Below are 27,536 nucleotides of genomic sequence, written 5' to 3'. Positions count from 1 at the left end.
GGGGAGGAAGGACACGTTTGTTTGAGGGGTGCATTTCCGAGGTTTAAAGCAGAGATTTATACAGGGGGTTTCAGGGGTGAGGTGGGGTGAGGGGGACACTGAAACTCACTGCCTCAGAGGGTCGTCAAACAGAGAAGCCTTTGCAGATGAACCCGGAATGAATGTTAAGAACACACAGGGTTACTGTCCAAGAGTTGGCATGAACCTGGATAGTTCCCTATAAACACAATGGGCCAACTGGCTTCCTTCCTTCCTGTGCTGTCTTACTGTAAGTGACCCAGAAGAGGTGCCTGAAAAGTATTCTCATTCATCTGAGGAATACCAGCAAGTTTGGCACACAGTTTCCAGTGAAAGCTATCAGGCATCCCAACTTGGATTTGGCACTCTGCTCTGCAGTATTTTCTTCCATTTTCCAAGTGGGGGACCAATTCATACTGGCAGGACTGTGAGCTGCATTATTCATCAACTGAGCTGGAGAAACAAAAGCAGCAGCCACAAGTTAGCTCCAATGGATTGAACCATTTGATATCACAAATAAAAAAAGAGCCCTGAGCTTCTCTGCACTGTTAGCACAACCCTATCGCTGTGGGTCAGAGAATCAGATCAACACCAATAGAGAGCAAATGCAATTTACTACGACATGGGACAAGCATAGAGGCTTGCAATCCTGTACTGAGTTACTTGCCTCCTGACTCCCCAAAGCCTGTCCACCATCGACAAGGCCCAAGTCAGGAGTGGGATGGAATACTCCCCACTTGCCCCTGGATGGGGGCAGCTCCAACAACACTCAAGAAGCTCAACACCATCCAGGACAAAGCAGCCCCCACTTGATTGGCCCCACATCCACAACCTTCAGCATCAACACCCTCCTATCGGAAGGATGTTGTGGAACTTGAAAGGGTTCAGAAAAGATTTACAAGGATGTTGCCTGGGATGGAGGGTTTGAGCTACAGGGAGAGGCTGAATAGGCTGGGGCTGTTTTCCCTGGAGCGTTGGAGGCTGAGGGGTGACCTTAGAGGGCATAGGTTTAGGGTGAGAGCTGCAAGATATAAAAGGGACCTAAGGGGCAACTTAGAGGGTGGTACGTGTGTGGAATGAGCTGCCAGAGGAAGTGCTGGAGGCTGGTACAATTGCAACATTGAAAAGGAGTTTGGATGGGGATATGAATAGGAAGGGTTTTAGAGGGATATGGGCCTCTAAGAGGGATATAAGTGTTGGAAAGTGGGACTAGATTATGTTAGGATATCTGGTCAGCATTGACAAGTTGGACCAAAGGGTCTCTTTCAGTGCTGTACATCACGATGACTATGATCCTGAATACGTTGTCCTGAACCTGGGTGTTGCTGACCTTGGGAAAGCACTGAAAGTGAATGACCCCAGTGGAGGCATTTTGACAGCCGTCTCTGACAAACTCAAAGTATCAGGCATTCCCAGAGGAAGTACCAGTGAAGGAGAAGCTGCAGGTGATCCACCAACACTGACACAGACAACGTAGTCAACCAACACAGAGGCGATGAGATTATTAATCCGGGAAGCTCAACTTGTGTTGTGGTGATCTGGGGTTTGAATCCAACCATGGCACATGGTGGAATTGGAATTCAATAAAGAATCTGGGATTAATGGTCTCATGGTGACCATGAAACCATTGTTGATTATTGGACAGCACATACAACAAACACACACATTCCCTGCCCTCCTCCACACACACACACACACAACAAACAATGCTGGAGTGGTAATACCACTGGCCTAGTAATCCAGGGACCCTCATGTTCTTGGGCATAGCTCTGACGTGCACCATGGCAAATGGTGAGATCTGAACAGTGACCATGTGACCACTGTCACTTGTCAAATCCCATCCGATTCACTCATGTCCTTTAGGGAAGGAAACTGCCATCCTTAGCTGGTCTGGCCTACCCGTGACTCCAGACCCACAGCAAGGTATTTGACTCTTAACTGCCCTCTGAGCAATTAGGGATGGCCCAGCCGCAGCTTGGACGCATTTTTAATAATGAGGAGTCATCCATTGGTGTCTGTTTGGGAGAAACAAGTGGGGATGCTGGGAAATACCAACCACTGATAATGCCAACCATCTATCTGTTACTTCCCCTCACTATGCCCCAAGAGCAACAGGCTTCACTCAACATTGAACACAATCCCTGACAAGCCGACGGTGACATTTTTCTATCGTTCTCGGTGGTCTTCCTCTTGTTGTCTGAGAACACAATTGATTCATGCTGTATCTGGGGGTGTTTTTCCATCCACGAGTCATTACAAAGTACACTAGCCAACGGAGAACAGCTTCTTGTTACCAGTCTGTCTCAGAGGTGGAGATACCAATGTTTCACAGACTGTGCACTGCCTGTGATGATGGGACAGGTAGAATCCCACATGGCATTGAAGAAACACACCAATGTGCACTTGTTATGGGCAGACATACAAGCCTACGGGACAAGTGCTGGACAGTTGGATAAGGAGAGTTTGGTGCAGACTCAATGGGCTGGAAGGCCTTTTCCATGCTGTGAACATCTTTGAGTCTCTGAGCCCTGATTGGTGCTGTTATTACTTCCTAATGTGTGGCACAAGGAAGGGTCCTGCAGACACAGGTCATGTCATGAACAGGAAGGAAAAAAAGAACTAGCTTGCATTTACATAGCACCTTCCACAGCCTCAGGATGTCTCAAAGTGTTTTCCAGCCAGCGAAGCAGAATTGTATCAGAGTCCCTGCTTCAAAAAGAGGAACAGCAGCTGCCAATTTGCTCACAGGAAGGTTTCAGATACAAGAGTGTGCTCAATGTCAGGATAACAAGATGTTTTTTGTGAGGTTGGTTCAGGGCTAAACCCTGGCCATTGAGCCCTCTTCTCTCCCGCAGTGACCAATCAAAGGCCTTGGGTCATCAGTCGCTCCTCCAAGTGGGCGATACTGTATTGTCTCTGGGACACTGAAACAGTGCATCCTTGTCACGTAACAACCGAATAATTGTGTTTTTGTTTACCAGCCAAAGGCAGAAAAATAGTTTTGTGATTGAATCAAAGCTTCCCAAATGTGAAACTGAATGGTAAAGATTGAACTCGCATTGAGAGAGCCCTTTTCCCATTCAGGGATCACCAATAATCTGCCCTGGTCCATCCACATCGATGAAGAAAACACAACATTGAAACTTCCTCAGGAGGCAAAGGAAATGTGGCATTAGCGTAAAGACTCTGACCGATTTTTATAGATGTACCACAGAAACCCTACTCTCTGGATGCATCACGGTTTGCTGTGACAACTGCTCTGCCTTGGACAGTGAGAAATTACCACAATTTGTGAACACAGCCCATACCATCACGTCACGCGAGCCAACCTTCCATCCACTGGCCCCCATCTACACTTCCTGCTGCCACCATTATCAAGGACCCCTCCCACCCCAGTTATCAACTCTTCTAACCCCTTCCATCAGGCAGAAGATACAAAAGCTTAAACACACATACTAACAGGTTCCAGAACAGCTCTTCCCTGCTGCTATTAGAATGCTGAATGGACCTCTCAAATTTTCAATGTCATGTTGACCTTGTTCTCTGTATACCTACACTGCAACTGTAACACTGTGTTCCTCACTCTGTTCAATTACCCTCATGCACTCCGTAAGGTATGATCTGTCTGTATTGCACACAAAACAAAACTTTTCACTGTACTCAGGTACATGCAACAATAATAAATCACATCAGATCAAATCAAAATCTTCCAAATTCTTGACCCAATGAGCAGCACAGATGTGTCAACCAGTGTTCAAGACAAATTGTCACACTCATTGCTGACTGAGGAAGTGATCATTTTTACTCTGAATATTCCCTGCACAGCCATGCACTGTGGCCCCTGCAGAGTGCACAGAGACTGGGGCTTTTCCATTTTGTTCTTCTGTTCAGACACATACCTCCACTAACCCCAAAAGCTGTAATGGGGCTGGGGGTGGAGCAGGAGTTGGGGGATGAGGGAGGGAGGAGGTTGGGGTGGGGGGGGGCGAGCTGACAGTAAAATTGTTGTCCAAACTGGGCAGGGGGCCAGAGTCGAAGCTAGTCCCTGGATGCTAGTCATCTGTGAAGGAGACACCATCCACCTCCCTGCTCTATTCACAAGACATGGAAAAACGTTTGAATAAAAGCAGAATAACTGCAGATGCTGGAAACGGGAAACCATGCACAGACAGTGCTGGAGAAATTCAGTAGGTCTGGCAGCATCTATGGGGGTGTGAGAGAGACAGAGAGAGTTTCCAGTCCAGTCTGACTCCTTTAGATTACTTCTCTCTGTCTCTCCACAGATGCTGCCAGACCTGCTGAGGTTCTCCAGCTCTGTTCAGGTTTGATGTTGAAACATTTCATGGTAACGCGCCAACAATCCTCCCATTTCTTTCAGCTGCTTCCAAGAGGAGTCTAATCAACTGAAGGACCTGATGGACCTTCCAGCAATTGCTGTTGCTCTCTCTGATGGACCATCACTTGGCAGGGTCCCTGACGTTTCCCTGGGAAGTGTGGAGGAGTGAAACTGATTAGCCCCAGGGGGTTCCAACTTGGTGATGGCTCCATTAACATTTGCCTTCAAGAATTCCTTATTCTTTAAGCTCAAATCTCAGAGTTTATGTGTTTAACATATATGGTCATCTGGGAGAGAGTGAGGACTGTTGATGCTGGAGATCAGAGTTAAAAAAATGTGGTGCTGGAAAAGCACAGCTGGTCAGGCAGCATCCGAGGAGCAGGAGAATCGACATTTCAGGCAAAAGCCCTTCATGATATGGTCATCTGTGAAGCTAAATATATGGGCAGGCAGAAGGCCCATTTTTCAACAAGCTGAAGACTTTGGGGATGGACCACATCGAAGAGATGAACCACACTGAGAATTCCAGGTCCGTCCTGTCACATATTTTGCTTCCAGTAATTTCCATATGGAGTTTTGTCTCAGGGTCATATACAATAAGTGGCTGCACTTTTGTAGCTTTGATCACAGATCATCTGAGGCAAGGAGGCTTGCTGTTTGAAACTGCAGGTCTGAAGCTGAAAGATCCAGGCACAACATGAATGGAAATGAACACTCAGGACTCACACGGTGTGTTTCCACATTTGGAATCTGACTGTCCCGTACACCTGACAGGCTGGCCGTGTCACAAATGATCTGATTTTCCTTTCAATTCTTTTTTTGTCTGTTTTGCTTTCCCTCTGCTGGCTGGCCACCAATTTAAAAACAAAATCCTGATCGTTTCAATCAGAAGGGTGAAATGCAGAAAGGCAGCCTTGCAGTTATGACCTTGCCCATTCTCTCTCCATTCATTCAGAACGAATACCTGCTTGCAAAGCTGAAACTATGTCCAATAAAGCAGCCTTATCTCCAACCCACCGATCAGCCAACGGGTTGGATTTTTTCACTCATTAATGTCAACGGAAGGAACATCTTTCGTGTTAGTTGGCAAGATCTTGCTCTTCCTCCACTTCTTCTGAAACAAACTCTGCCTCACCTTGTGCCCCTTCTCTGCATCCTGAAACAGGGGCCCACTCTCGCACTCTCACCTCGGTGCCAGTAGGTTCAGGGGTCAAGCTCCACCCCAAGGACAGAAGCTGAATTGATCCTTCGGTGCAGTACAGGGGTGTGCCACACTGTTGGAGGTGCCATTCTGCACAGGAGCTTTTCAAACAACATGAATGATATCATCACTCTCTTCAAAGGAGAACAGGGGAGTGCTCTTGGCATCCTGGCTAACGGTTAACCTTCAATACAGGCCTCACCTGGCTGACGCGGACACCTAGCTCATTGCTACGATTGGGATCTTTCTGTGCACAAATCGGTTGCGGCATTCCCCATTTTGCAACCTCACGGTAAAGCACTTGGAATACCTTGAAGTTGTGTGAGGTTTTATATAATTCGACGTTCTTGGCTTTGAGAAATCTAGCTTTTCCTACACCTTCAGCTGCTCTGGGTTGTCTCAGCCAGAAATCCCAGAGCCAGCCCTCAAACCACGGGACAGCCTGTCTCAGCTGTAGAGAGTGGCACCCTCTGGGTGTGACTGGGATGAGGAGTTCCCTTTTGCAACATTAAGGAACACAGTGAAGAATTTCACCTGGAATATTAACATCTACCACAAAGCTGTGATCCTCTTGCATGGTGGAGCAGACTCAATGGGCTGAATGGCCTACTTTTGCTCCAATATCTTACAACATTATGATTTTACTGAGAACGAGAAAGGACAGTCACAGACACCAACCTGTCAGGATAACTCCCAGTTTTAATTCCCAGGGGGGGGGGGAGGGGGCGGGGTGGTGCTGTACCACCACGCAGGCAGCCATAGTAAGCAGCTTGTGGAAGACAGAGTGACAGAGAGATCCCTCCTGTCTGTTACTGCAGCAACCTGTGGGGTTCTTCCTGCAGTCAATTCGATAACATTCCATCACTGACTTCAGGAGGAGCAGACAGATAATCAGAGCTAGAGCCTGAAGTTTCAAAAACCCAATTCCCAGATATCTCGGAGCTCAGGTCATCCTGGACATCAACGTGTGCAGAAAGAATCAACCAGGCTACACTCAATAATTTCCCTGCTCTTCATCCATCCTCTCATTGCCGAAAACCCTCTGAGAATGAGGTGAGGCAGGGTGAGGATGAATGCCTCTGCTGAGGGATCTCTCTCTCTCTCTCTCTGTCTCTCTCTCTGTCTCTCCACTTCCCTCAGAGTGCCATGCAATGAAGGACCAGGCGGGATCACCGAACGATCAGAATGAAAACAGGAGAGGATAAGGGGAGACCTGAACCCACAGTGCCTGTGCAGAGTCTTGCAGGGAGCGAAACCTTCCCTGCACTCTCCAATCCCCTCCCATGCTCATTTCCTGTTCCTCTGCAATGTTCCCATTCCAAGTGTGAACTTCCCTCCCATCCGAAAGCCAGTGCAGAATCCCTGCCCACCAACTCTGCAGCATATTGCACTCTGAGTCGCACAGAAACACTCTCCCTGTCCATCTCCACCACCTCCTGGCTCTTCAGTTACCAGCCAGCATGCCAGTAAAAACAACCATTTCCTTTCTATCCTCACAAAACTATGCATGATTTTAAAGGCCTCACCTTCAACTGATTCGAGCAGAAACAAAAAATCCAAGCTCGTTCCAGACCACATCATCCAAATCCCTCATTCTTTGATTCCCCTCCAGATCCTGATCAGATCTAACCCAGACAGCTATAGGGGGCAAAGGAGGAGATTGCTGGGATGCTGGTAGAGATATTTAATACTGCACTGGCCACAGATGAAGTCCCACATGACTACAGGTTAGCTAATATGCTTCCTTTGTTCAAGGGCAACAGGGATAGATTAGGTAATTACAGACAAGTTAGCCTGACATCAACGGGTAGGGCAATTATTGGGAAAATTACATCCGAAGGACAGGAGTAATCACCATTTGGAAAGACAGGGATTGATCAGGGATAGTCAGCACAGATTTCATAGGATTCCTAAAGTATGGAGGCAGGCCGTTCAGCCCATTGAGTTCTCACCGACCCTCTGAAGAATGGGTCAGACCCACGCCCTACCCTATCCCTGTAACCCTGCCTTTCCCATGGCTAAGCCCCCCTGGGAGAAAGTGAGGACTGCAGATGCTGGAGATCAGAGCTGAAAATGTGTTGCTGGAAAAGCGCAGCAGGTCAGGCAGCATCCAGATTCTCCTGCTCCTTGGATGCTGCCTGACCTGCTGCGCTTTTCCAGCAACACATTTTCAGCTCTAAGCCCCCCGAGCCTGCACATCCCTGGACACTGTGGAGTAATTTCCCACGGCCAATACACCGTAACCTGCATATCTTTGGAATGTGGGAGGAAACCGGAGCACCCGGAGGAAACCCACGCAGACACGGGGAGAATGTGCAAACTCCACACAGACAGTCACCCAAGGCTGGAATCTTGGGTGAGCCTTGGGTGACTGACTGAGTGTGTGGAGTTTGCACATTCTCCCCGTGTCTGCGTGGGTTTCCTCCGGGTGCTCCGCTTTCCTCCCGCATTCCAAAGATGTACAGGTCACAGTGGATTTGCCATGGGAAATGTGAGGTTATGGGGAGAGGGTGGGGAACTGAGTCTGGGTGGGCTGCTCTTCAGAGAGTCAGTGTAGACTAAATGGGCCGAATGGCTTTATTCTGCACTGTGGGAATTCTCTGATTCTTAACTGGCCTGTCGTGTCGACACCTTCCTGTCACATTTACAAATAAAAACAAGATAATCTCTACACTTAGTCCAAGATCTTGATACCCCTCCTGTTGCTGTCTTGTAAAGATGTCTTTTGCCCTATGACTGAGAGGACGTGTGTTTTAAACAATACTTGACCCAACTGGGACACATTGTGGTTGAATCCTATGTGTGCTGAGTCAGCTGTTCCTTTCTCATCTCTTCTCTTTGAAACACCTCTTTAAACTCGGAAACAGTAACAAGATCGCTGCCTTAATTATCGCTGTTTAGCCTCACAATTTCGAGACTGAAAGATTTCTCCCACTATTTCTCTTGAACCTCTTCGATTTAATCTAAATCCACTGAGCCCAGCACTCACAACTAACAGCTTGTATGGATCCACACTGTTCTCTTTCTTCTTCATTTTGAATATCAAATTACACTGCGATCCAGCATAATCCAAAGAAATTTATTCACTTTTTTCAGGTCGGTCCTCATATTTGTCCTTGAACTGAGCGGCTTGTTCAGGGAGTTGGGAATCCAGCTGTGGATCTGTCATCCGATGTAACCCAGACTGGGTTTCAGTCAGGCATATTCACCTCTCAGATGGGTTTCTGGAACAATCGATGACAGTTTTATGTTGTCATCGTGACCAAGTACATGAGAACTAGGAGCAGGAGGAGGCCATTCAGCCCCTCCAGCCTGCTCTGCCATTTAACACAAACAAGGCTGATCCCATCTTGGCCCCAACTCCACTTTCCTGCATGCTGCCCTTTCCCCTTCAACCCATAACTCATTGATGGTTTTCCCTGTCTCCTCCTTAAATGTACTCAATCTCCTAGCATTGGCCGTACTCTGAGAGAGTGAAATCCACAGATTCACAGCACTTTGAGAGAAGTCATTCATCCTCACTTCTGTTTGGAATCCGTCCAGGTCCTTATCCTGAAACTCTAATCTCTCGTTCAATCTCTGATTGCCCCACATGAGGGAACATCCTCTCCATTTCATCAATTCCCTTTTGCATCTTGTACACCTCAATTAGATCTCCTTACATCCTTCTTAATTCCACAGTATCGACCCAAACTGCTCAATCCCTCATCCCTCACTTGTGGAATCAATCTGGTGATTTGTGTTTGAAAGATTGAGGAGCTGCCTGGATTCTTTGACAAAGAATGTATGTCCCTGGTGTGGAACGGCCGCTATGAAAGGGTGTTTGTAACCACCCTCTGGGCTAACAGAGAAAAATGGGTGACCCTTGGGTCATATATTAATGCTGCTATGCTTCCGATGCAATGGGAAGCTTGTCAATGACACTGGGTCATTGTCATGTGCACACCTTCCTATTCCAAGAACACAGTTCCCAATGATGCACGTCCATGCCAACAAGTTCCACATCCATCACTATCTGGCAGCTGCCCCAGGCTGACACATATTGACAGGCTGGGGTGTTGTGGACTGCACACACAGCTCCCATTGTTTGCAGAGACAATGGCCTGAATCTCAGCATCTGGGATCGAACTGTCAGTAACTCTGGGCTAAACAGGAGATAGTGAGGACTGCAGATGCTGGAGAAGTCAGAGTTGAGAAAAAGTGTGGCGCTGGAAAAGCCCAGCATCTGAGGAGCAGGAGAATCGACGTTTTGGGCTGTGCTTTTTCTCACACCAATTCTGGGCTAAAGGTGCACAGTGTACCAGACAGCACCAGCACAGTGGCTGTGATCTACCTGTCACCTGAACAGCCTCAAACAGGCAGTGACAGTGGCAGAGCAAGGGCGATGTTTGAGACCATGGGAGCACCTCTTTGCTTTTTGCTCACGAGATAGCTGCTGCAGATCTCAAGGACTTGGAAATTGAGCAAGAGCTGGTCCATTTGGTTTCATGTCTAATGTGCATCTGCCTTCATGAACAATGTCCAATGGGCTGCCCTTTCAGCCTCGCTCCATTCACCCTAAGCTCAATTCCCTGGCCACACAGAATTCCATCCACTTCAATGGAGTAGGTAGGAAGCAATGGGCAGCTCATTTCCCAGCCGGCCTCCCTCTCCTCAAACAGCCAAGGCCTCCAAGTTTAAAATTCTCCACAGGTCCCATTTCTACATCAAAACCAAACTCAGCATCATGATGTATCTCATCTCTCTCTCTCTCTCTGTCCATCACAGCCACCCAGCCAGCTGCTGAATGAAATTTCTGACACCCTCCAGCCAGGGTTTCACTGTTTGACATCACCACAGTGGGGAAGGTGAGAAAAACAGGACTTACCTCATCATCCATGGGAGGTGGAGGGGGCTCTTTGATGATCTGGAGGAGGGGAGGAGAGGGAAGAGGAATTAGAAAGCTGATTGAGATACCAAACATTCTCATTCAAACAGTACCATGAGGGCAATGGGGAACATGGAATGTAAGGGTGAGGGAGACCAAAATCCTCATCACATTGAAGAAGGATAGAGCTGTGCACTTGCCATGCCAAGACATACTACTGTTATGGACCAGGTCAGACCAGATCCCCACCTTAAAACATTTTAAAGAGGTAGCCCAGAGCCTATTTTAATTTTTTTAAAGGCAGATGTAAAATGGATATTCCAGGTGTGATGCAGCTGGTCAAACCACTCACCTTTAAATAAAACAATTTATTTACACAGTACCAATGAAACAGGAACAAAAGAAAAACAGAAATTAGAATTAACAACTTATTTGATAATCCAACTGACTCTGTACTGCAACTTAATTAAGGGACTGTTCCAATCCCTACAACATCCCATAAACACACCCCTTGGCAAATGGTAAAGTCAAACACAGGTTCTTACAGGCTGGAGAGATTTCAGAGAGATAGTTCAGGTATGAAACATCTGTTGAAGCATGGAACCTCTTTTCACTGGAGCTGCTTCTCTCGGTTGCTAGCAGTTTTCCGACTCCTTGCTAAAACTGAACCAAACTGGAAAAGCAAAACCCTGAACTGGGAGGACTGGCCACTCCCCTTCCATTGTTTTGAGTAACCATTTCCAGACATACCGGCACCTCTGCCTTTATGACCCAGTTTGGAAAAACCAAGGACAACATAACCTTACTAAGGGGCAGCATGCTATTGGCCAAGGGCTGGGAAAGGGGATTTGACTTGTGAGGAGGCTGCTTTTGACAAGCACAGACTTGTTGGGCCCAAGCACCTTTTTCTGTGCAGCAGATCTCAATGACTCCGCAAGACAACATGCTTGAAATCACGAGGGGGTTCTATTCAGGAACATCAGAAGAGACAGCTTCCAGTAGCTGTGGAGGTGGAGATTTAAGGTGACCGAGATTAGGAGAGAAGATGTGGATTTGTTTCTGACTGAGAGAGCTCTGATCTGGAACTCACTGCCTGAAAGGGCATGGAGAAGCAGATTAACAGGAACGTTCCAAAGGGAGCTGGGTCAATAAAGCAGGAGAATCCCTGCAGGGATGTGGAGACAGAAGGGGCCACAGCTGATGGGTGGAACAATTTGGATAGCTCATTCAGAGAGCCTGCACAGTCACTAAGGGCCCACCAAAGGGGGTGGCATGGTGACTCAGTGGTTAGCACTGCTGCCTCACAGCACCAAGGTCCCAGGTTCGATTCCAGCCTCAGGTGACTATCTGTGTGGAGTTTGCACATTCTCCCCGTGTCTGTGTGGGTTTCCTCCGGGTGCTCCAGTTTCCTCCCACATTCCAAAGATGTGCAGGTCAGGTGAATTGGCCATGCTAAATTGCCCATAATGTTAGGTGCATTAGTCAGGGGTAAATGGGTCTGGGTGGGTTACTCTTTGGAGGGTCGGTGTGGACTTGCTGGGCTGAAGGGCCTGTTCCCATTCCTGTAGGGAATCCAGTCTAATCAATAACCTCTGAACCAACTGTGAATGTACTCTCCTTTCTTTAAAATGTCTTTCCCAGCTCGTCTGAGTTTCGGAGACAGTTGTCTAGTTTCTAGTTGTCCCTTGAGAAGTTGGAGCTGAGCTTCTGCCTTGAACCACTGCCATCCTTGAGGAGTAGATACATCGAGAGTGCTGTTAGGGAGGGTTATCCAGGATTCTGACCCAGTGACACTGAAGAAACGGTGATATATTTCCAAGTCAGGATGGTGAGGGATGGTGAGGGACTCAGAGGGGAACTTGCAGGGGGTGGTGTTCCCATGTATCTGCTGCCCCTTGTCCTTCTAGATGGAAGTGGTTGTGGGTTTGGAAGGTGCTGTCTGAGGGGCCTTGGTGAATTACTGCAGTGTATCTTGTAGATGGTACACACTGCTGCTACTGAGGGTCGGTGGGGGAGGGAGGGGATGGTGAAGGTAGTGGATGAAATGCCAATCAAGTGGCTGCTCTGTCCTGGATGGTGTTGAGCTTTTTGAGTTTTATTGGAGCTGTAGGATTGAAGTATTCCTCTCCCTCACTCACTATTTTCAATGTGGTTAGGTGTGAGTAAGGTGCAGGACAGTTATTTGATTTCTCTACCCTTCAGTAAAATAATGACTGATCTGACTGTGGCCTCAGCTCTCCATTCTCCCCAGTGACTGATGAGGCATTTCAGGGGGAAGAACTTCGAACAGGACTGGAGTGCATAACTGCAGGAAGAATGTTCCATGTGAGCAGGTAGCCTGGAGCCAGAGATCACAGTCTAAAGGTGACTGAGATATGGAGGGTTGAGATAACTGGACTAGACAGGGATAAACACAGGAAGGATGTTCCTGATGACCAGGAGGCTCATAAGAGTCATAGAGATGTAGAGTCACAGGGGAAACCATATGGGACTGAGATGTCTTCACTCAGAAAGCAGGGAGCCTGTGGAAATCCCTGTCTCAGGAGGCAGATGAGGCTAAAACATGGCAAGTTTTTAAGAAGGAGATGGATATATTTCTGAAGGCTGAAGGGATCAAGGTGTATGGAGAGAAAACGGGAGCCGGGTCTGAGTTGGATAGTGAGTCAAAATGGTCTGGAATGGCAGAGCGGGCTGGAAGGGCTGAATGGCCTCCTCGCGTTCCCATTGTCTGTGTTTCTAGGCGCGAACTGAGTTGTGGAAAGCTGGGTTCACAATGGAGGCATCTGAATTATTCATTCAGAAATACAATCACCCAACCCTCCTCGCACTTTTGGGAATGGAAACATATTGTGTGCTTCCTGCACAGGGAGATGAAATGAAAGATTGCTCAAGATCTTGGACACAGCGTCCCGTCCACTAAATGAGAGGTTTGGGTTCAGCCAAACAATCAATCTGTGTTGTTGGCAGCACTGAAGTTGCCTGTGCAGTGCACAGAGTGTGCCTCCAGTCATAACGTTCCCAAAAACAAGATGAAATCACTTTGATCTGATGCGCAGAAAAGGGTCCTTGCTTGTAACTTGGACTGCCCAGGGCTGTGCAAAGTTTGTTCCGTTTTGGCTGTCCAGCTGATTGAATCCCCGTGGTGTGAGATTACTTACTTTGTCACTTCATGCTGATTAATTTGGCTGCTGCTCCTCCCGTGCTAAGTGTCGCGTGGCTTAAAACAATGAGTTTGCAAGGCTGTGCCTGGATGAATGTTTGACTTACCACAGTACAGCACAGTGGCCAGAACCACCAGAGCAGGACCAGTGCCAGCAACAGGAACAGGATTAAGAGCGCTATCGCCAGAATAGTTCCGTCTGACTGCAACGAGAAACACAGAAGGGACAGTCAGATTAGGAAGTCCTCAACACAGCAAACATGGTAGATCCATGATGAGTTAGCATGGAAAACAGATGCTCTGACACATTGGAACGGCCTGGCTGCTCTGTTTCCATCGAGATTTCTGTCTATTTTTGTTGTTGTCAAATCCCATGTTTGGCCCAAATTTGTCCCTTTGATTTCTCATGCGTTGTAAATATCCTGGAGCCATCACGCAGTCCCTCATGCCTGAAGCAACTCAGTCGGCCAGTTCTTCAGTTCATCCCAATTTCCCAGTTTCCTTCCCCACACAGAAGGGAATGGGATAAGTGAAGTGGGCGAGTGTGAGGAAGGAGCTGGGAGAGTGGGACTAATCATTTCATTTCAGGGATGCACCGCAGCAAAGTCTCCTCACCCAGCACTTACCAAACTCACAACCACTTCCACCCGGAAGGACAAAGGCAGGAGATAAATGGGAACACCATCCCCTCCAGGTTCCAGGGTCGGTGAATGAGGTAAACAGGATTGAGGTAACTGGACTAGACAGGGGTAAACACATGAAGGATGTTCCTGATGACCACGGAGTCCAGAATCCAGGGGTCATGGGGGAAATGATTTGGAGCTAAGATGAGAGGAAATGCGTACACCCAGAGAGTGGGAAGCCTATGGAAATCCTCCCTCTGAGCCACTCATCACCTTGACTTAGAACGTAAAACATTACAGCGCAGTACAGGCGCTTAAGCCCTTGATATTGCGCCGACCTGTGAAACCAATCAGAAGCCCAGCTAACCTACACTATTCCCTTCTCGTCCATATGTTTATCCAGTGACCATTTAAATGTCCTAATGTTGGTGAGTTCACTACTGTTTCAGGCAGGGTATTCCACTTACTACTCAAGAAACAACCTCAGACATCTGTCCTATATCTGTCACCCCTCAATTTAAAGCTGTGTCCCCTTGTGCTCGCCATCACCATCCAAGGAAAAAGGGTCTCACTGCCCACCCTATCACTCTCTGATCATCTTGTATGTCTTCTTCTCTCTAATAAAAACAGCCTCAAGTCCTTCAGCCTTTCCTCATAAGATCTTCCCTCCATAGCAGGCAACATCTTAGTAAATCTCCTCTGAATCCTTTCCAACACTTCCACATACTTCCAATAGTGCGTTGACCAGACTGCACGCAATACTCCAAGTGCGGCCGCACCAGAGTTTTGTACAGCTGCAACGTGACCTCATGGTTCCGAAACTCAATCCCTCTACCAATAAAAACTAACACACTGTATGCCTTCTTAACAACCCTATCAACCTGGGTGGCAACTTTCAGGGATCTATGTACATGGACACCGAGATCTCTCTGTTAATTGACACTACAAGAATTTATACAATGTAACCCAGTATTCTTTATTCCTGTTGCTCTTTCCAAAGTGAATCACCTCACACTTTTCCGAATTAAACTCCATTTGCCACCTCTCAGCCCAGCTCTGCAGCTTATCTATGTCTTTCTGTAACCTACAACATCCTTCCGCACTGTCCACTGACTTAAAACGAGATTAGATTAGATTAGATTCCCTACAGCTTGGAAACAGGCCCTTCGGCCCAACAAGTCCACACCGACCCTCCGAAGAGTAATCCACCCAGACCCATTTCCTGCTGACTAATGCAGTTAACACTATGGGCAATTTGGCATGGCCAATTTACCTAACCTCCACATCTTTGGATTGAGGGAGGAAACTAGAGCACCCGGAGGAAACCCACGCAGACACGGGGAGAATGTGCAAACTCCACACAGACAGTCACCTGAGGCTGAAATTGAACCTGGGTCCCTGGTGCTGTGAGGCAGCAGTGCTAACCACTGTGCCGCCTTTAGTGTCATCCACAAATTTACTAACCCATCCTTCCACGCCCTCATCCAGGTCATTTATAAAAATGACAAACAGCAGTGGCCTCAAAACAGATCCTTGCAGTACACCACAAATAATTGAACTTCAAGATGAACATTTCCCACCAACCACCACCCTCTGTCTTCTTTCAGCTAGCCAACTTCTGATCCAAACGACTAGATTACGCTCAATCCCAGACCTCCATATTTTGTGCAATAGCCTACCGTGGGGAACCTTATCAAAGGCTTTACTGAAATCCTTGTACACCACATCAATCGCTTTACCCTCATCCATCAATTTGGTCACCTTCTCAAAGAACTCAATAAAGTTTGTGAGGCACAACCTACCCTTCACAAAACCACATTGACTATCCCGAATCAACTTATTCCTTTCTAGATGATTATAAATCCTATCTCTTATAATCCTTTTCCAACACTTTACCCACAACCAAAGTAGGGCTCACTGGTCTACAATTACCAGGGTTGTCTTTACTCCCCTTCTTCAACAAGGGAACAACATTTGCTATCCTCATATTCTGGCGCTATTCCAGGCGACAATGATGACACAAAGATCAAAGCCAAAGATTCTGCAATCTCCTCCCTGGCTTCCCAGAGAATCCTCAGATAAAGCCCATCCAGCCCAGGGACTAACCTATTTTCATATGTCTCAGAATTGCTAACACCTCTTCCTTAATTAACCTCAGTCCTGTCTCATCCAATAGCCTGTATCTCAGTATTCTCCTCAACAACATTGCCTTTTGCCAGTGTGAATACTGACAAAAAAATACACATTTAGTGCCTCTCCTATCTCTTCGGACTCCACGGACAACTTCCCACTACTGTCCTTGACTGGCCCTAACCCTCGTCATTCTTTTATTCCTGACATATCTCTAGAATGCTTTAGAATTTTCCTTGATCCTACCTGCCAAAGAGTTCTTATCCCCTCCTGGCTCTACCGAGCTCTCTCATTAGATCTTTCCTAGCTAACCTGTAACTCTCAAGCACCCTAACTGAGCCTTCATGTCTCATCCTAACATAAGCCTTCTTCTTCCTCTTGAAAAGAGATTCAACTTCTTTGGTAAACCATGGTTCCCTCACTCGAGTACTTCCTCCTTGCCTGACAGGTATATACTTATCAAGGACACGCAGTAGCTGTTCCTTGAATAAGCTCCACATATCAAGAGTGTCCATCCCCTGCAGTTTCCTTCCCCATCCTAAATCCTGCCTAATCACATCGTAATTGCCTTTCCCCCAGCTATACCTCTTGCCCTGCGTTATATACCTATCCCTTTCCATCAGTAAGGTAAACATAACTGAATTGCGGTCACTATCACCAAAGTGCTCACCTACCTCCAAATCCAACACCTGGCCGGGCTCATTACCCAGTACCAAATCCAATGTGGCCTTGCCCCTTGTTGGCCTGTCTATATACTGTGCTGAAAATGTGTTGCTGGAAAAGCGCAGCAGGTCAGGCAGCATCCAAGGAGCAGGAGAATCGACATTTCGGGCATGAGCCCTTCTTCAGGAATTGTGCCTGAAACGTCGATTCTCCTGCTCCTTGGATGTTGCCTGACCTGCTGCGCTTTTCCAGCAACATATTTTCAGCTCTGATCTTCAGCATCTGCAGACCTCACTTTCTCCTGTCGATACACTGTGTCAGGAAACCCTCGTGCAAATTGGACAAAAACTGATCCATCTGAGGTACTCAAACTGTAGCGTTTCCAGTCAATATTTGGAAAGTTAAAGACCCCCATAAAAACTGCTCTGTTACTCTCACTCCTATCCAGAATTATCTTGGCTATCCTTTCCTCTACATCTCTGGAACTATTTGGAGGCCTACAGAAAACTCCCAACAGGGTGACCCATACAACCTCTGTAGAGGAGTCCTCAAGTATCCTTTCTGCCACCATAATACTGTTCTTGACTCACAATAATATCCTTGACTTGGAAGTATATCACCATTCCTTCACTGTCTACCTGCAGCTCAGGTGCAGTTGTGATTCAAGAAAGGAGCTCAACACCACCGTCTCAAGGGGCAACTAGGGACAGGCAAATGCCAATGACAACCAGGGATGGGCAATGCATAGTGGCCCAGCCAGTGACACCCCACGTCCAATGAAAACACTATTTCAAAAATAGAGAGAAAGAAAGTCAACATGCCAAACTATCTCCCTGTGAGTTTCTTTCTAATTATTTACTGGCGAGGCCAGCATTTATTGCCCATCCCTAATCGCCCAGTTAAGAGTCAACCACATTGCCATGGGTCTGGAGTCACATGTAGGCCAGACCAGGTAAGGATGGCAGTTTCCTTCCCTCAAGGACATTAGTGAACCAGATGGGGTTTCCCCAAAATTGACCAAGAGGCCAGCTCTCTCATCCAGATTTTGGTGAATTCAAGTTTCACCCATTTGCCCTGTGTGCTGAGAAATATAGCCTGGGGCTCAGGATCGGAACCACAGTGATCAGATGCAACTGCGTCCCTTTAAATGTGTGATTTCATAAAGGTGCCACATGAATGCAAGTCACTGCATGACTTCACAGAAGGTTGATCCATATTGTGTGCATGTCTGTGTGTTCTCTTTTGGAATGGACAGTATAAAGTATGCAGTTATTTTCCTGCTCACTGCCGGTCCACAGAATTGCTCCAGTGTGGAAGCAGGCTATTCAGCCCATCAAATCCACACTGACATTCCAAACAGCAACCCACCCGCACCTAACCTCCTGCTCCTATCCCTGTAACCCTGCATTTCCCTGGGCTAATCTATCTAAGCTGCACGTTTTTGGACCGTGGGAGGAAACCGGAGTACCCGGAGGAAATCCACCCAGACACTGGGAGTTTGCACATCCTCCCACACAGACAGTCACCCAAGGGGTGGAATCGAACCCCGGTCCCTGGTGCTGTGAGGTAGCAGTGCTAACCACTGAGCCAGCCAGTGTGGGTGATTGGGCCCGACCGATCGGCAGGGCAGCTCCATTCCGAGATCCGTGAGGTTCCAGGCCAGATTTGGGAAGAGGAGGAGAGAGTTAAGTATTTTGTTGGAAAGCTGTGCAGTGAAATCCTTGTGGTTTTTGTGTGGGTCTGAAAAATGAACACGTTGGCTGGCTTTGAGACAGGAAGTTTGCAATATACATGCAGAGGATTAAGCTTTCAGAGTAAAACAACTCCTTCGAGTTCAAGGGGTTGGCGCAATTACCGCTTGTGTGCGCGAATTTTATTCTTTAATAATCCACTGCAGCAAATAATGGTTTCATTCCGTGACACTGACGTTCCTTGACTATCCCTGCAAAGAAGTTAGAAAGAAGCTGGGGCCCATGGCCAGATGTGCTGGCCAACTATCTCTCGGGTAATTTCAGATCTATCCCAAAGTCAGGGAATGAAGTTTCCAAAACTGAGAAAACGTTTGCTCGTTTCTCCAGGGACCAACCTCATTCCATTGCTGCACAAGAATTGCTGCATACCCTCAATCCTCCAAGAGGTCTTCTTTATTTTGAGGACTTGGGGAATGGCAAAAGGACTCATTCCTTGGGGGATTTGACGTTTCCTCTCTCCCCCTGCTCTCCTGTCATCTTTCCTCCTTCTGTGGGGGCTGCCAGCGGCCGCTGGGTTTTCCCCTCTCTTTCCCAGTGGAAAGGAAGTGGGAGTAACTCCCACCATGAAAGGGCTCAGCTGTTTTTATTAAAGACAGGGTCAAAATACCTTAACCAAGCAGAAGCCCGGTGCCAACAAACAGGCTGGGTCAGGGGTGGTCCCCACGTGACAGAAACCCAGAACAATGTGTCAGAAACTCCTTTTAATGAACCGGGGGAAGGGGAGGGGAGGGGTGACCTTCACCCTCTGACCCAGCCTCATCCCTGACCCCCTGTCCGCCACCCTGCTCCCTGGCATCGTGACTTCCTGCGAGAACAGTGGCTCCTCACACAAGCGCCAGGAAGTGGGGAGATGGCCCAAGCTCATGGTACCCTGGGGAGTACAGAAACAGGGCTGGTTCCCTGTTTACCCAGGGACCACAGGGTGACACCTCAGCTGATTGGCTATCTCTCAGGCTGCACCAAAACCCTGTGGAGGAAACACCTCACCAGTGCGGTCAGATCTTGGCGAGGGTGTGTGGAAGACCATCTGCCTGGTCTCGGTCTCACCTGCACTGAATGCCTGGTATTTTAGTGAGGAATTGAGTACTGGATGTCTAATTGCAGTTATACAGGCCTTTGGTGAGGCCACACCTTGAGTATTGTTTGCAGATTTGGTCTCCTAGTCTGAGGAAGGCCGTTCTTGCCATTGAGAGAGTCCAGCGAAGGTTCGCCCAGACTGATCTCCAGGAAGGCAGGACTGACACGTGAGGAAAGACAGCATCGACTGGGCTGGTATTCACTGGAATTCAAAAGAATGAGGGGGGGACCTCCGAGGAACATTTACATCCTGATGGGTTTGGTCAGGCTTGATGTGGGAAGAATGTTCCTGATATTGGGGAAGTCCAGAACTGGGGGTCACAGTCTCAGAATAAGGTGTAAACCATTCAGGGCTGAGATGTGGAAGAGCTGCTTCACTCAGAGAGTTGTGAACCTGTGGAATTCTCTCCCACAGGAAGCTGCTGTGGGGCCAATTCTTTAGATATCATCAAGGTGGAGCTGGACGTGGGACTTGCAGATAACCGGATTAAGGGAGAAAGTGGGAGTGGGATACTGAGATTACATGATCAGCCATGGTGGTACTGAATGATGGTGCAGGCTGGAAGGGCCGAATGGCCTACTTCTGCACCTATTTTCTATGTTGAAAGTTGGAGGCGATGATTGTCATCGCAGTTTGGTGTGTTACCTCAGATCCTGGTAAGGATCCTCTGGCTCAGAACTACAAGGCCCGGCCAACAATGGAAACATTAACTCCTTGCTGGCCATGGTGGAACCGTTCAAACCTGCAAACTGAAGGTCCTTCAGGATAAAGAGTCGTGTTTCCCTCAAGCCAAGGGGACGAATTGAACTGGAAAGCACCTTGTGTATTCCTTTCCCAAGTCACACAGGTCAATCCCATCGAAGATTGGGAGGCTCTTCCCAGTAACTCTGACTTCATTGATCCATGGAGTGGAGGTCCCATTTGGCAAGGCCAGCATTATGGCCTGTCCCTCCTTGATCTAGAACTGACTCAGAGTCAGCAACATTGCTGTCCATCTGCAAACGCACAGAGTCCAGAGAGAAGGGTAGATTTCTGGATGTTATCGGAATGATCGCTGTCACGGTCCCTGTGCCTAGGCCTGTTATTCATTGAATTGTCTTTCCAACAGCTGGGATTGTGAAGCCTTGTGCCCAGAGTCCCCCGAGTGACCAGTCCACTGCAAGATGGCCATCTCCTTTTCAATGCGCCAAGTGTGAGAGAATCAGCCATTTAGCCTATCGGCCTTGCTCCACCATTCAATGGGATCACGGCATAGCAGATCGCCCTCAGCTCCACCTCCCTAGAATCCCAAAGGTGTTGGAGCAGGCTATTCGGCCCATCGAATGTGCACCAACCCTCCAAAGAACATCCCCCCACCCCCCCACACCACCCTATTCCTGTAACCCTGCCTTTGCCATGGCTAACCCACACATCCCTGAGCAGTATGGGCAATTTAGCATGGCCAATCCACCCTAACATACACATCTTTGGACTGTGGGAGGAAACCAGAGCACCCGAAGGAAACCCATGCCTACCTACAGAGGGAGAATGTGCAAATTCCACAGGGACAGTGGCCCGAGGCTGGAATCGAACCCGTGTTCCTACCCCTGTGAGACAGCTGTGCTGACCACTGAGTCACCCAATGTTTCCCCGTGCCCCTCGATCCCCCCTGACTGATTAAAAACCCAGCCTTTCTCAGCCTTGAACACACCTAGCAGGCCAGCCTGCTCAGCCCTCTGAGGTAAAGAATGCCACTGGTTCTCCACTGCAACAAAACATCGCTTCTCTGATTCACGATTCCTGTGAGAATAAGCTCATTCTCGTCCCTGACATCCTCCAGTTTGAGAGTCTGGGCTCGAGCCTCATGCCAATGTGTCCTGTCCCAAGCTGCTCAGTTGAAAGGGAGCAGGATCCCCTTTCCTGGTGGACGTTAGCCAACGGCAGGGACCCTTTGCCACTGACCTTCGGAGCAACGTCCAATAGGGAATGAAAATGCTGATCAAAGCACAAACCCCTCCTCTCTCAACTTGATTCACTGCCACATCTCACTGTTTCCCTCTGTCCCTTTTCATATCCAGCAAACGCAGTCTGCTTATTTTAACACTGTTTATTTTTGCTGGCCTCTTGGCAGTCCCTTTAAAAAGGCATTATGTTCGTTTGTGTGTTCTTTAAAAAAATTGAACCGTTCCAGTTGTTTCCAGGAAGCTCAGGGATTACAGACCCACGGGTTTAATGGCTGCCTGACCCTGATGGTTCCACCAGCAGGAACCCTTCCCACATGCGTTCTCCCATCCCGCCACTGACAACTATCGAAATTCTTCCCCACTCAACCTGCACACCTTGGGAGCCAGGCGGACCCAAACCCAGGCCTCCTGGGCCAGAGGGAGGGACACCACCACTGTGCCACAATAGCCCTATGGCTGACCGTGTGTTATTTTGTTCAACTGTAGGCTGTGGGCAATCATTGGTTCAGTGGTGCTGGAAGAGCACAGCAGTTCAGGCAGCATCCAACGAGCAGCGAAATCGATGTTTCGGGCAAAAGCCCTTCATCAGGAATAATTGTCGAGGTCAACATTTGGTGCCCATCCCACATTGGCTGTGGGTCTGGAGTCATGTGTAGGCCAGACCAGGTGAGGATGGAAGATTTCCTTCCCTAAAAGGACACAGTCACCCAGTGATAAGGCGGTCACCTCCCCTTGGCACCCAAGGGTGGCAGAGAGGACACCCTCACCTTGCCCATCATCTGCCAGCCCCCAATGTGCACCTCAGAGATGACATTTGTCACCCTCCTCATTTCAAGGGACTGAAGTGGGGGGAAGGGTTAAAAGCGAAATGTCGCCATGTTGGAAGATTTAAGACAGCAAATAGCTGCTTGAAGACAAGGTGGTTTGTGTGGGGCATCACCACAGAAAAGGCCCCTTGACTGCAGCAAAAGCAATGCAGAGTGTTCAGGCCTTCCTTCAGGTCTACCCTTCCCTTTCCCCCTCCCCCCCCCACTGCACTCCCATCCCTCTGGAAGGAGTGTGACAGGCGCATCGCCCACGTTGCACACACAGCTGACTCACACAGGGGTACAGTCACAACGTTTTGTTTTGTTACAGAGATACCATGTGACTTCTGGTTCTCTTCCTGCCTGGGATTGAAACAGGAGATCGGCAGTGTGGACACACATGTGATTTCAATCACGGAGAGATGCTCAGGCAACACAGAGAGAGAGAGAGAGAGAGAGAGAGGAATGCTGCAGTTCCAACATCAAGCAGGGAGAGACTCTACAGGCACTGTACAGTCAGCAGCTTGGGGCCAGGCATAGTGGCTGTGTGCAATTGAACACAGGCTTTCTCTCTCTCTCTCTCTCTCTGTGTGTTTTATCTCGCTCTCTGTTTTTCATTCTCTCTCTCTCTGTTTTTTTTCTCTTTCTCTCTCTCTGTTCCTCTGTGCTAAGGCAAACAATTTCCCCGTTTGGCCAAGATAAGAAATCCACACTGTAAATGCTGGCTGGAGACACCCTGGTTTGTGATCTGACAGAAGGATTGTTTCACACAGAGTCTTCTCTCTCTCTCGGAACCTCAAGGAAGGTCACTCACTGGCTCTGTACCACTGACATTCAATGATCTGCTACTCTGTGAGACAAGAGTAAGAGCAGGCAGATCCTCCCATAGATAACTCTCTTCGCTTGTGAACTCTCCACCATGAGAAAGCTGCCAAGAGTTCTGCGTGCACCTCTGGTTAACGGTGACTTCCTGAGGCAAACAAATCCTGAAAAGAGTACAATGACTCTGATCTGTACCTGTCCTCACTGCTCTATCCTTTCCCTCAGTATTCCATAAGATTACAGAGAAAAGACAGCGCTGGTGCAGGCCATTCAGCCCCACTGCAGCTCTTTATGCTACACCCTCTCTTCATCTCAGGCTAGAACCTGGATTTTCTTCCTTCCTCCCTCATGGGTTTACCCATCTTCCCCTAGATGTTGCGTCCACCAAAAAAGACCCTGAGCTTCCAGTTGCCTGCCACTCCAACACAGCACCGTGTTCCCTGACTAACATCTCTGTCTCAGGCTTGCTGCAGTGCTCCAGTGAAGGTCAGTGCAAGCTGGCAGAACAACACCTCCTATTCCGCTGGGGGACCCTGCAGCCCTCTGGACTCAATATCGACTCCAATAATTTCAGAGCCTGGACATTCTTTTCTTCCCCGTCCTTGACAGTCACTGTGGACTTTTCTGTACACCTGAAGTGTTCAAGTAAGACCCAAGGACCATGGGACCATAGGAAATGTAGGCCATTCAGCCCCTCAAGCCTGCTCTGCCATTCAATAGGATCATGGCTGATCCAGCATTCCTCACGTCCACTTTCCAGCCCTTTCCCCGTAGCCCTTGTTTCCCTGACTGATCAAGATTCTCCCTGTCTCTGCCTTCAATATCCACAAGGACTCTGTCCCCTAGAGCTCTCTGTGCCAAGGAGTTCCAAAGACACACAAACTTCTGAGAAATAAAATTCCTCCTCATCTCAGTCTGAAATTGATACCCCTTTATTCCGAGACTGTGCCTTCTGCTTGGAGATTCTCCCATCAGGGGAAACATCCTGTCAGCAGTTACCCTGTCAATCCCCTTCACAATCCTGGATGTGACAATGAGATCACCTTTCACCCTTCCTCACCCCAGTGAGTAGAGTCCCAACCTTTGCTAAGAAGTGAATCCCTCCATCTCAGGGATCATCCGTGTCAATATTCTGTGAACTGCCTCCAATGAAACATTATCTTTTGTTAAATAAGGGGGACCAAAACTGCCCACAGTACTCCACATGTGGTCTCCCCAGCACCTTGTACACTTGCAATATGACCTCTACTCTTAAACTGCTTAAACTGCCTTGAAGTGTGGGCGAACCCTTCCTGATTCCCTGCTGCCCCTATGTGCTAGCTTTCCGTGTTTGGTGCACAATTCCCCCCCCCCTCCTCCCCCAAGTCCCTTTGTACTGCAGTTTTCTGCAGGTTTTGCCCATTTCAATAATACTGTTCTTTTGTTGTCCCTTCCAAACTGAAGAACATTACATTTTCCCACACTGAACTCCATTTGCTTACTTTTGGCCATCTTCCATAACCTCATGAACTACAATGACCCCAGAACGAGTGCAAGAGAAACAGAATGAGCCGAATTTGATGTGAGCAGTGGGTTGGATCTTAAACACTAGGAGAGAGGATAGTGCTACAGTCTCTGAGCCGGTGTGTTAACAGGAGGTCCCAGGGTGCTTTCTCCTGCTCTTTCAGGACAACGCTGGGTGATGCCGACTGGCTCCTGGAAAGACTGACTTACTCCACTGTTGTATAGACCTCAACTATTTTTAAACCCAATGACACAAAATCTCACTTGGCACTGAATGCTTCAGGTCTGGTTGGAGATAAACTGTTTAATCTGCTGTTTAGCAAAACACAAGTTTCTCAAAAATGACTAATCACCCACAGAGCCTTTGAATCTAGCTGAGTTGACAAGGGCAGCTGTGGGGGGTGGAAGCAGGACGGGGGGAAGAGGAGAAGGCTGGCTCCTGTTTCTTTTGAAGAGACACTGATTTGAGGGACTGTTTCTGAGAATTTGCAGTGTATTAGGAGGGGAGGGGCAGCATGAACATTGCAATGATTGGAACCCAGATGGTTGTTTTCCTAAGCTGACAGTGAATAATTACACAAAGTAGAGTGCTCGTGCCTTCAGAAGGAAGTTTGAAAACAACACTTCTCTTTGACATGTTGCTTTCAGGAAATTGCATGAACCCTCTGCACTGCTCCATCAGGGGATCAGAGATTCATCAAGGTGTTGAGCTAGGATAAAGGCCAACCAATTCAAACCAGCTTCCTCATGAGTCTGATTCCATTACCTCGCACTTGGACTATCACCTGACCATCACAAGTTCACAATACTTCCTCAATGGGATCGGGCTTCTGCCTCTCTCGCCCTGACAGGCAGTCAACGCCAGATTCCCCACCATACTCTGTGTGAAAAAGATTTCCCTCACATCCCCTCGAAACCTCCTGCCCCTTCCCATCAATCTCCACTCCCAGACCTTCTTCTTGCCTCCCCTGTTTACCCCCTTCATCATTTTCCCCATCTCAGACATGTCCCCTCTCCATCTCCTCTGTTCCAGGGAAAACAACCCGAGTCTGTCCAATTTCTCTTCATCAGTGAAACTCTCAGCACCAGATAACATCCTGGTAAATCTCTGTCTGCCTGCTCTCCAGTGTTATCACATTCCCTGCTGGAATGTGGATTCCACAACTGGACACAGCATTCGAGCTGTGGCAGAACCAACATTTGATACTGTTCCAGTATTAACCCCCTTCTCTTAAACCCTACGCCTCAGTGTCCCAACTGCCTCTTTAACCACTTCATTGACCTGTCCTGGGATGAGACTGATGGAGATGACACACCAAGGTCCCTCTGCTCCTCAGTGTTTCTCTGGGTCTTATGTTTATCCTGTATTCCATTGTCTTCATGCCTGAACCTTAACCCTCAACCTAATCCTTGTCTGCTGCATCACCTGATATGTATTCAGATTGAATTCCATTTGCCACTGATCAGTCCATCTGACCAGTCTCAGGCTGCCCTCCTCAATGTTTACCAGCCCACTGATTATCATCCAACTGTTCACCCTGCTACATTCGAGTAAACCACAAACAGCTGTGGATCCCCACTCAGCACAGACTCCCAGTCACAAAAACAACCCTTGACAATCACCTTCTGCTTCCATGTCCATTCTGGGTCCCATGAGGCAAATTTCTTGGGATCCCATTTTGCTGTCAGTCTCCCATGCAGGACCCAATCTAAAGCCTTGCTGCAGTCCAAGCTGACTATGTTGAAAGCGTTGCCCTCACTGATGTACCTGGTCAGACATGAGCTACCCTTAACAAAAGCATGGTTAATCCCTACCTCTCCAAACACACATTAATTCTAGCACGCAGATTTCCTTCGAATAGCTTCCCCAGTACTTAGGTTCAATTGACTGGTCGGTTATTTCCTGGTTTATCATAGAGTCACGGAGATGTATAGCATGGAAACAGACCATTCAGTCCAGCTGGTTCATGCCAACCAGATGTCCTAAATTAGTCTAGTGCCATGTGCCAGCACCCGGCCCATATCCCTCCAAACCCTTCCTATTCATATACCCACCCAAATGCCTTTTAAATGTTGCAATTGTACCAGCCTCCACCACTTCCTCTAGCAGCTCATTCCATACACATACCACCCTCTGCATGAAAACGTTACCCCTTAGGTCCCTTTTAAATCCTTCCCCTCCCACCTTAAACTTATGCCCTTTCCTCCATTCACGAAAAAGGGTCCCACATTGGCTGTCCTCCAGCCCTGAGCTGCTCCTCATGTGGCCAGAGAGGAATTGAAAATATTTGCAAGCACCCCTTCTGTCGCCTCCCTTGACTCACTCAAGGCCCCAGGATACCTTTCTTCTGGCCCTGTTCGTTTCACTACTTCTCAGTGTTGCTGTGCAGGAGCCGGGTGGACAAAGTTAAAAATGACACGACATCGGGTTGTAGTCCAACAGGTCAGGTGCATTAGCCAGAGGGGAATGGGGTCTGTGTGGGTTACTCTTCAGAGGGTCGGTGTGGACTTGTTGGGCCGAAGGGCCTGTCTCCCTGCTGTAGGGAATCTAATCTAACCTAATTTTGGTTTGTTTGTTACAGTAAAAGCTTGGAATGCAAGAAGTTGCCTTTCGGTTATTTCCATTGGTTGCTGG

General features: G+C 48.2%; 1 protein-coding gene across 2 annotated transcripts in view; it reads right to left on the bottom strand.

The window, feature by feature from the left end:
* Nucleotides 1-27,536, bottom strand: part of LOC140459642 (anthrax toxin receptor 1-like) — a 149,689-nt gene that overhangs the window by 49,658 nt on the left and 72,495 nt on the right. For both annotated transcript variants that reach the window (XM_072553955.1, XM_072553954.1), the window contains exons 13-14: nucleotides 13,690-13,785; nucleotides 10,423-10,461 (exon numbers count right to left, since the gene is read on the bottom strand). In XM_072553955.1, coding sequence (XP_072410056.1) covers nucleotides 10,423-10,461; nucleotides 13,690-13,785 — 135 coding nt within the window. The remainder of the gene's footprint in view (nucleotides 1-10,422; nucleotides 10,462-13,689; nucleotides 13,786-27,536) is intronic.

This window comes from Chiloscyllium punctatum, chromosome 35, assembly GCF_047496795.1.
Source record: "Chiloscyllium punctatum isolate Juve2018m chromosome 35, sChiPun1.3, whole genome shotgun sequence".
NCBI classification, from domain to species: Eukaryota; Metazoa; Chordata; class Chondrichthyes; order Orectolobiformes; family Hemiscylliidae; genus Chiloscyllium; species Chiloscyllium punctatum.
The sequence above is the reverse complement of the archived record's forward strand: the minus strand, read 5'-3'. Positions and strand labels throughout refer to the sequence as shown.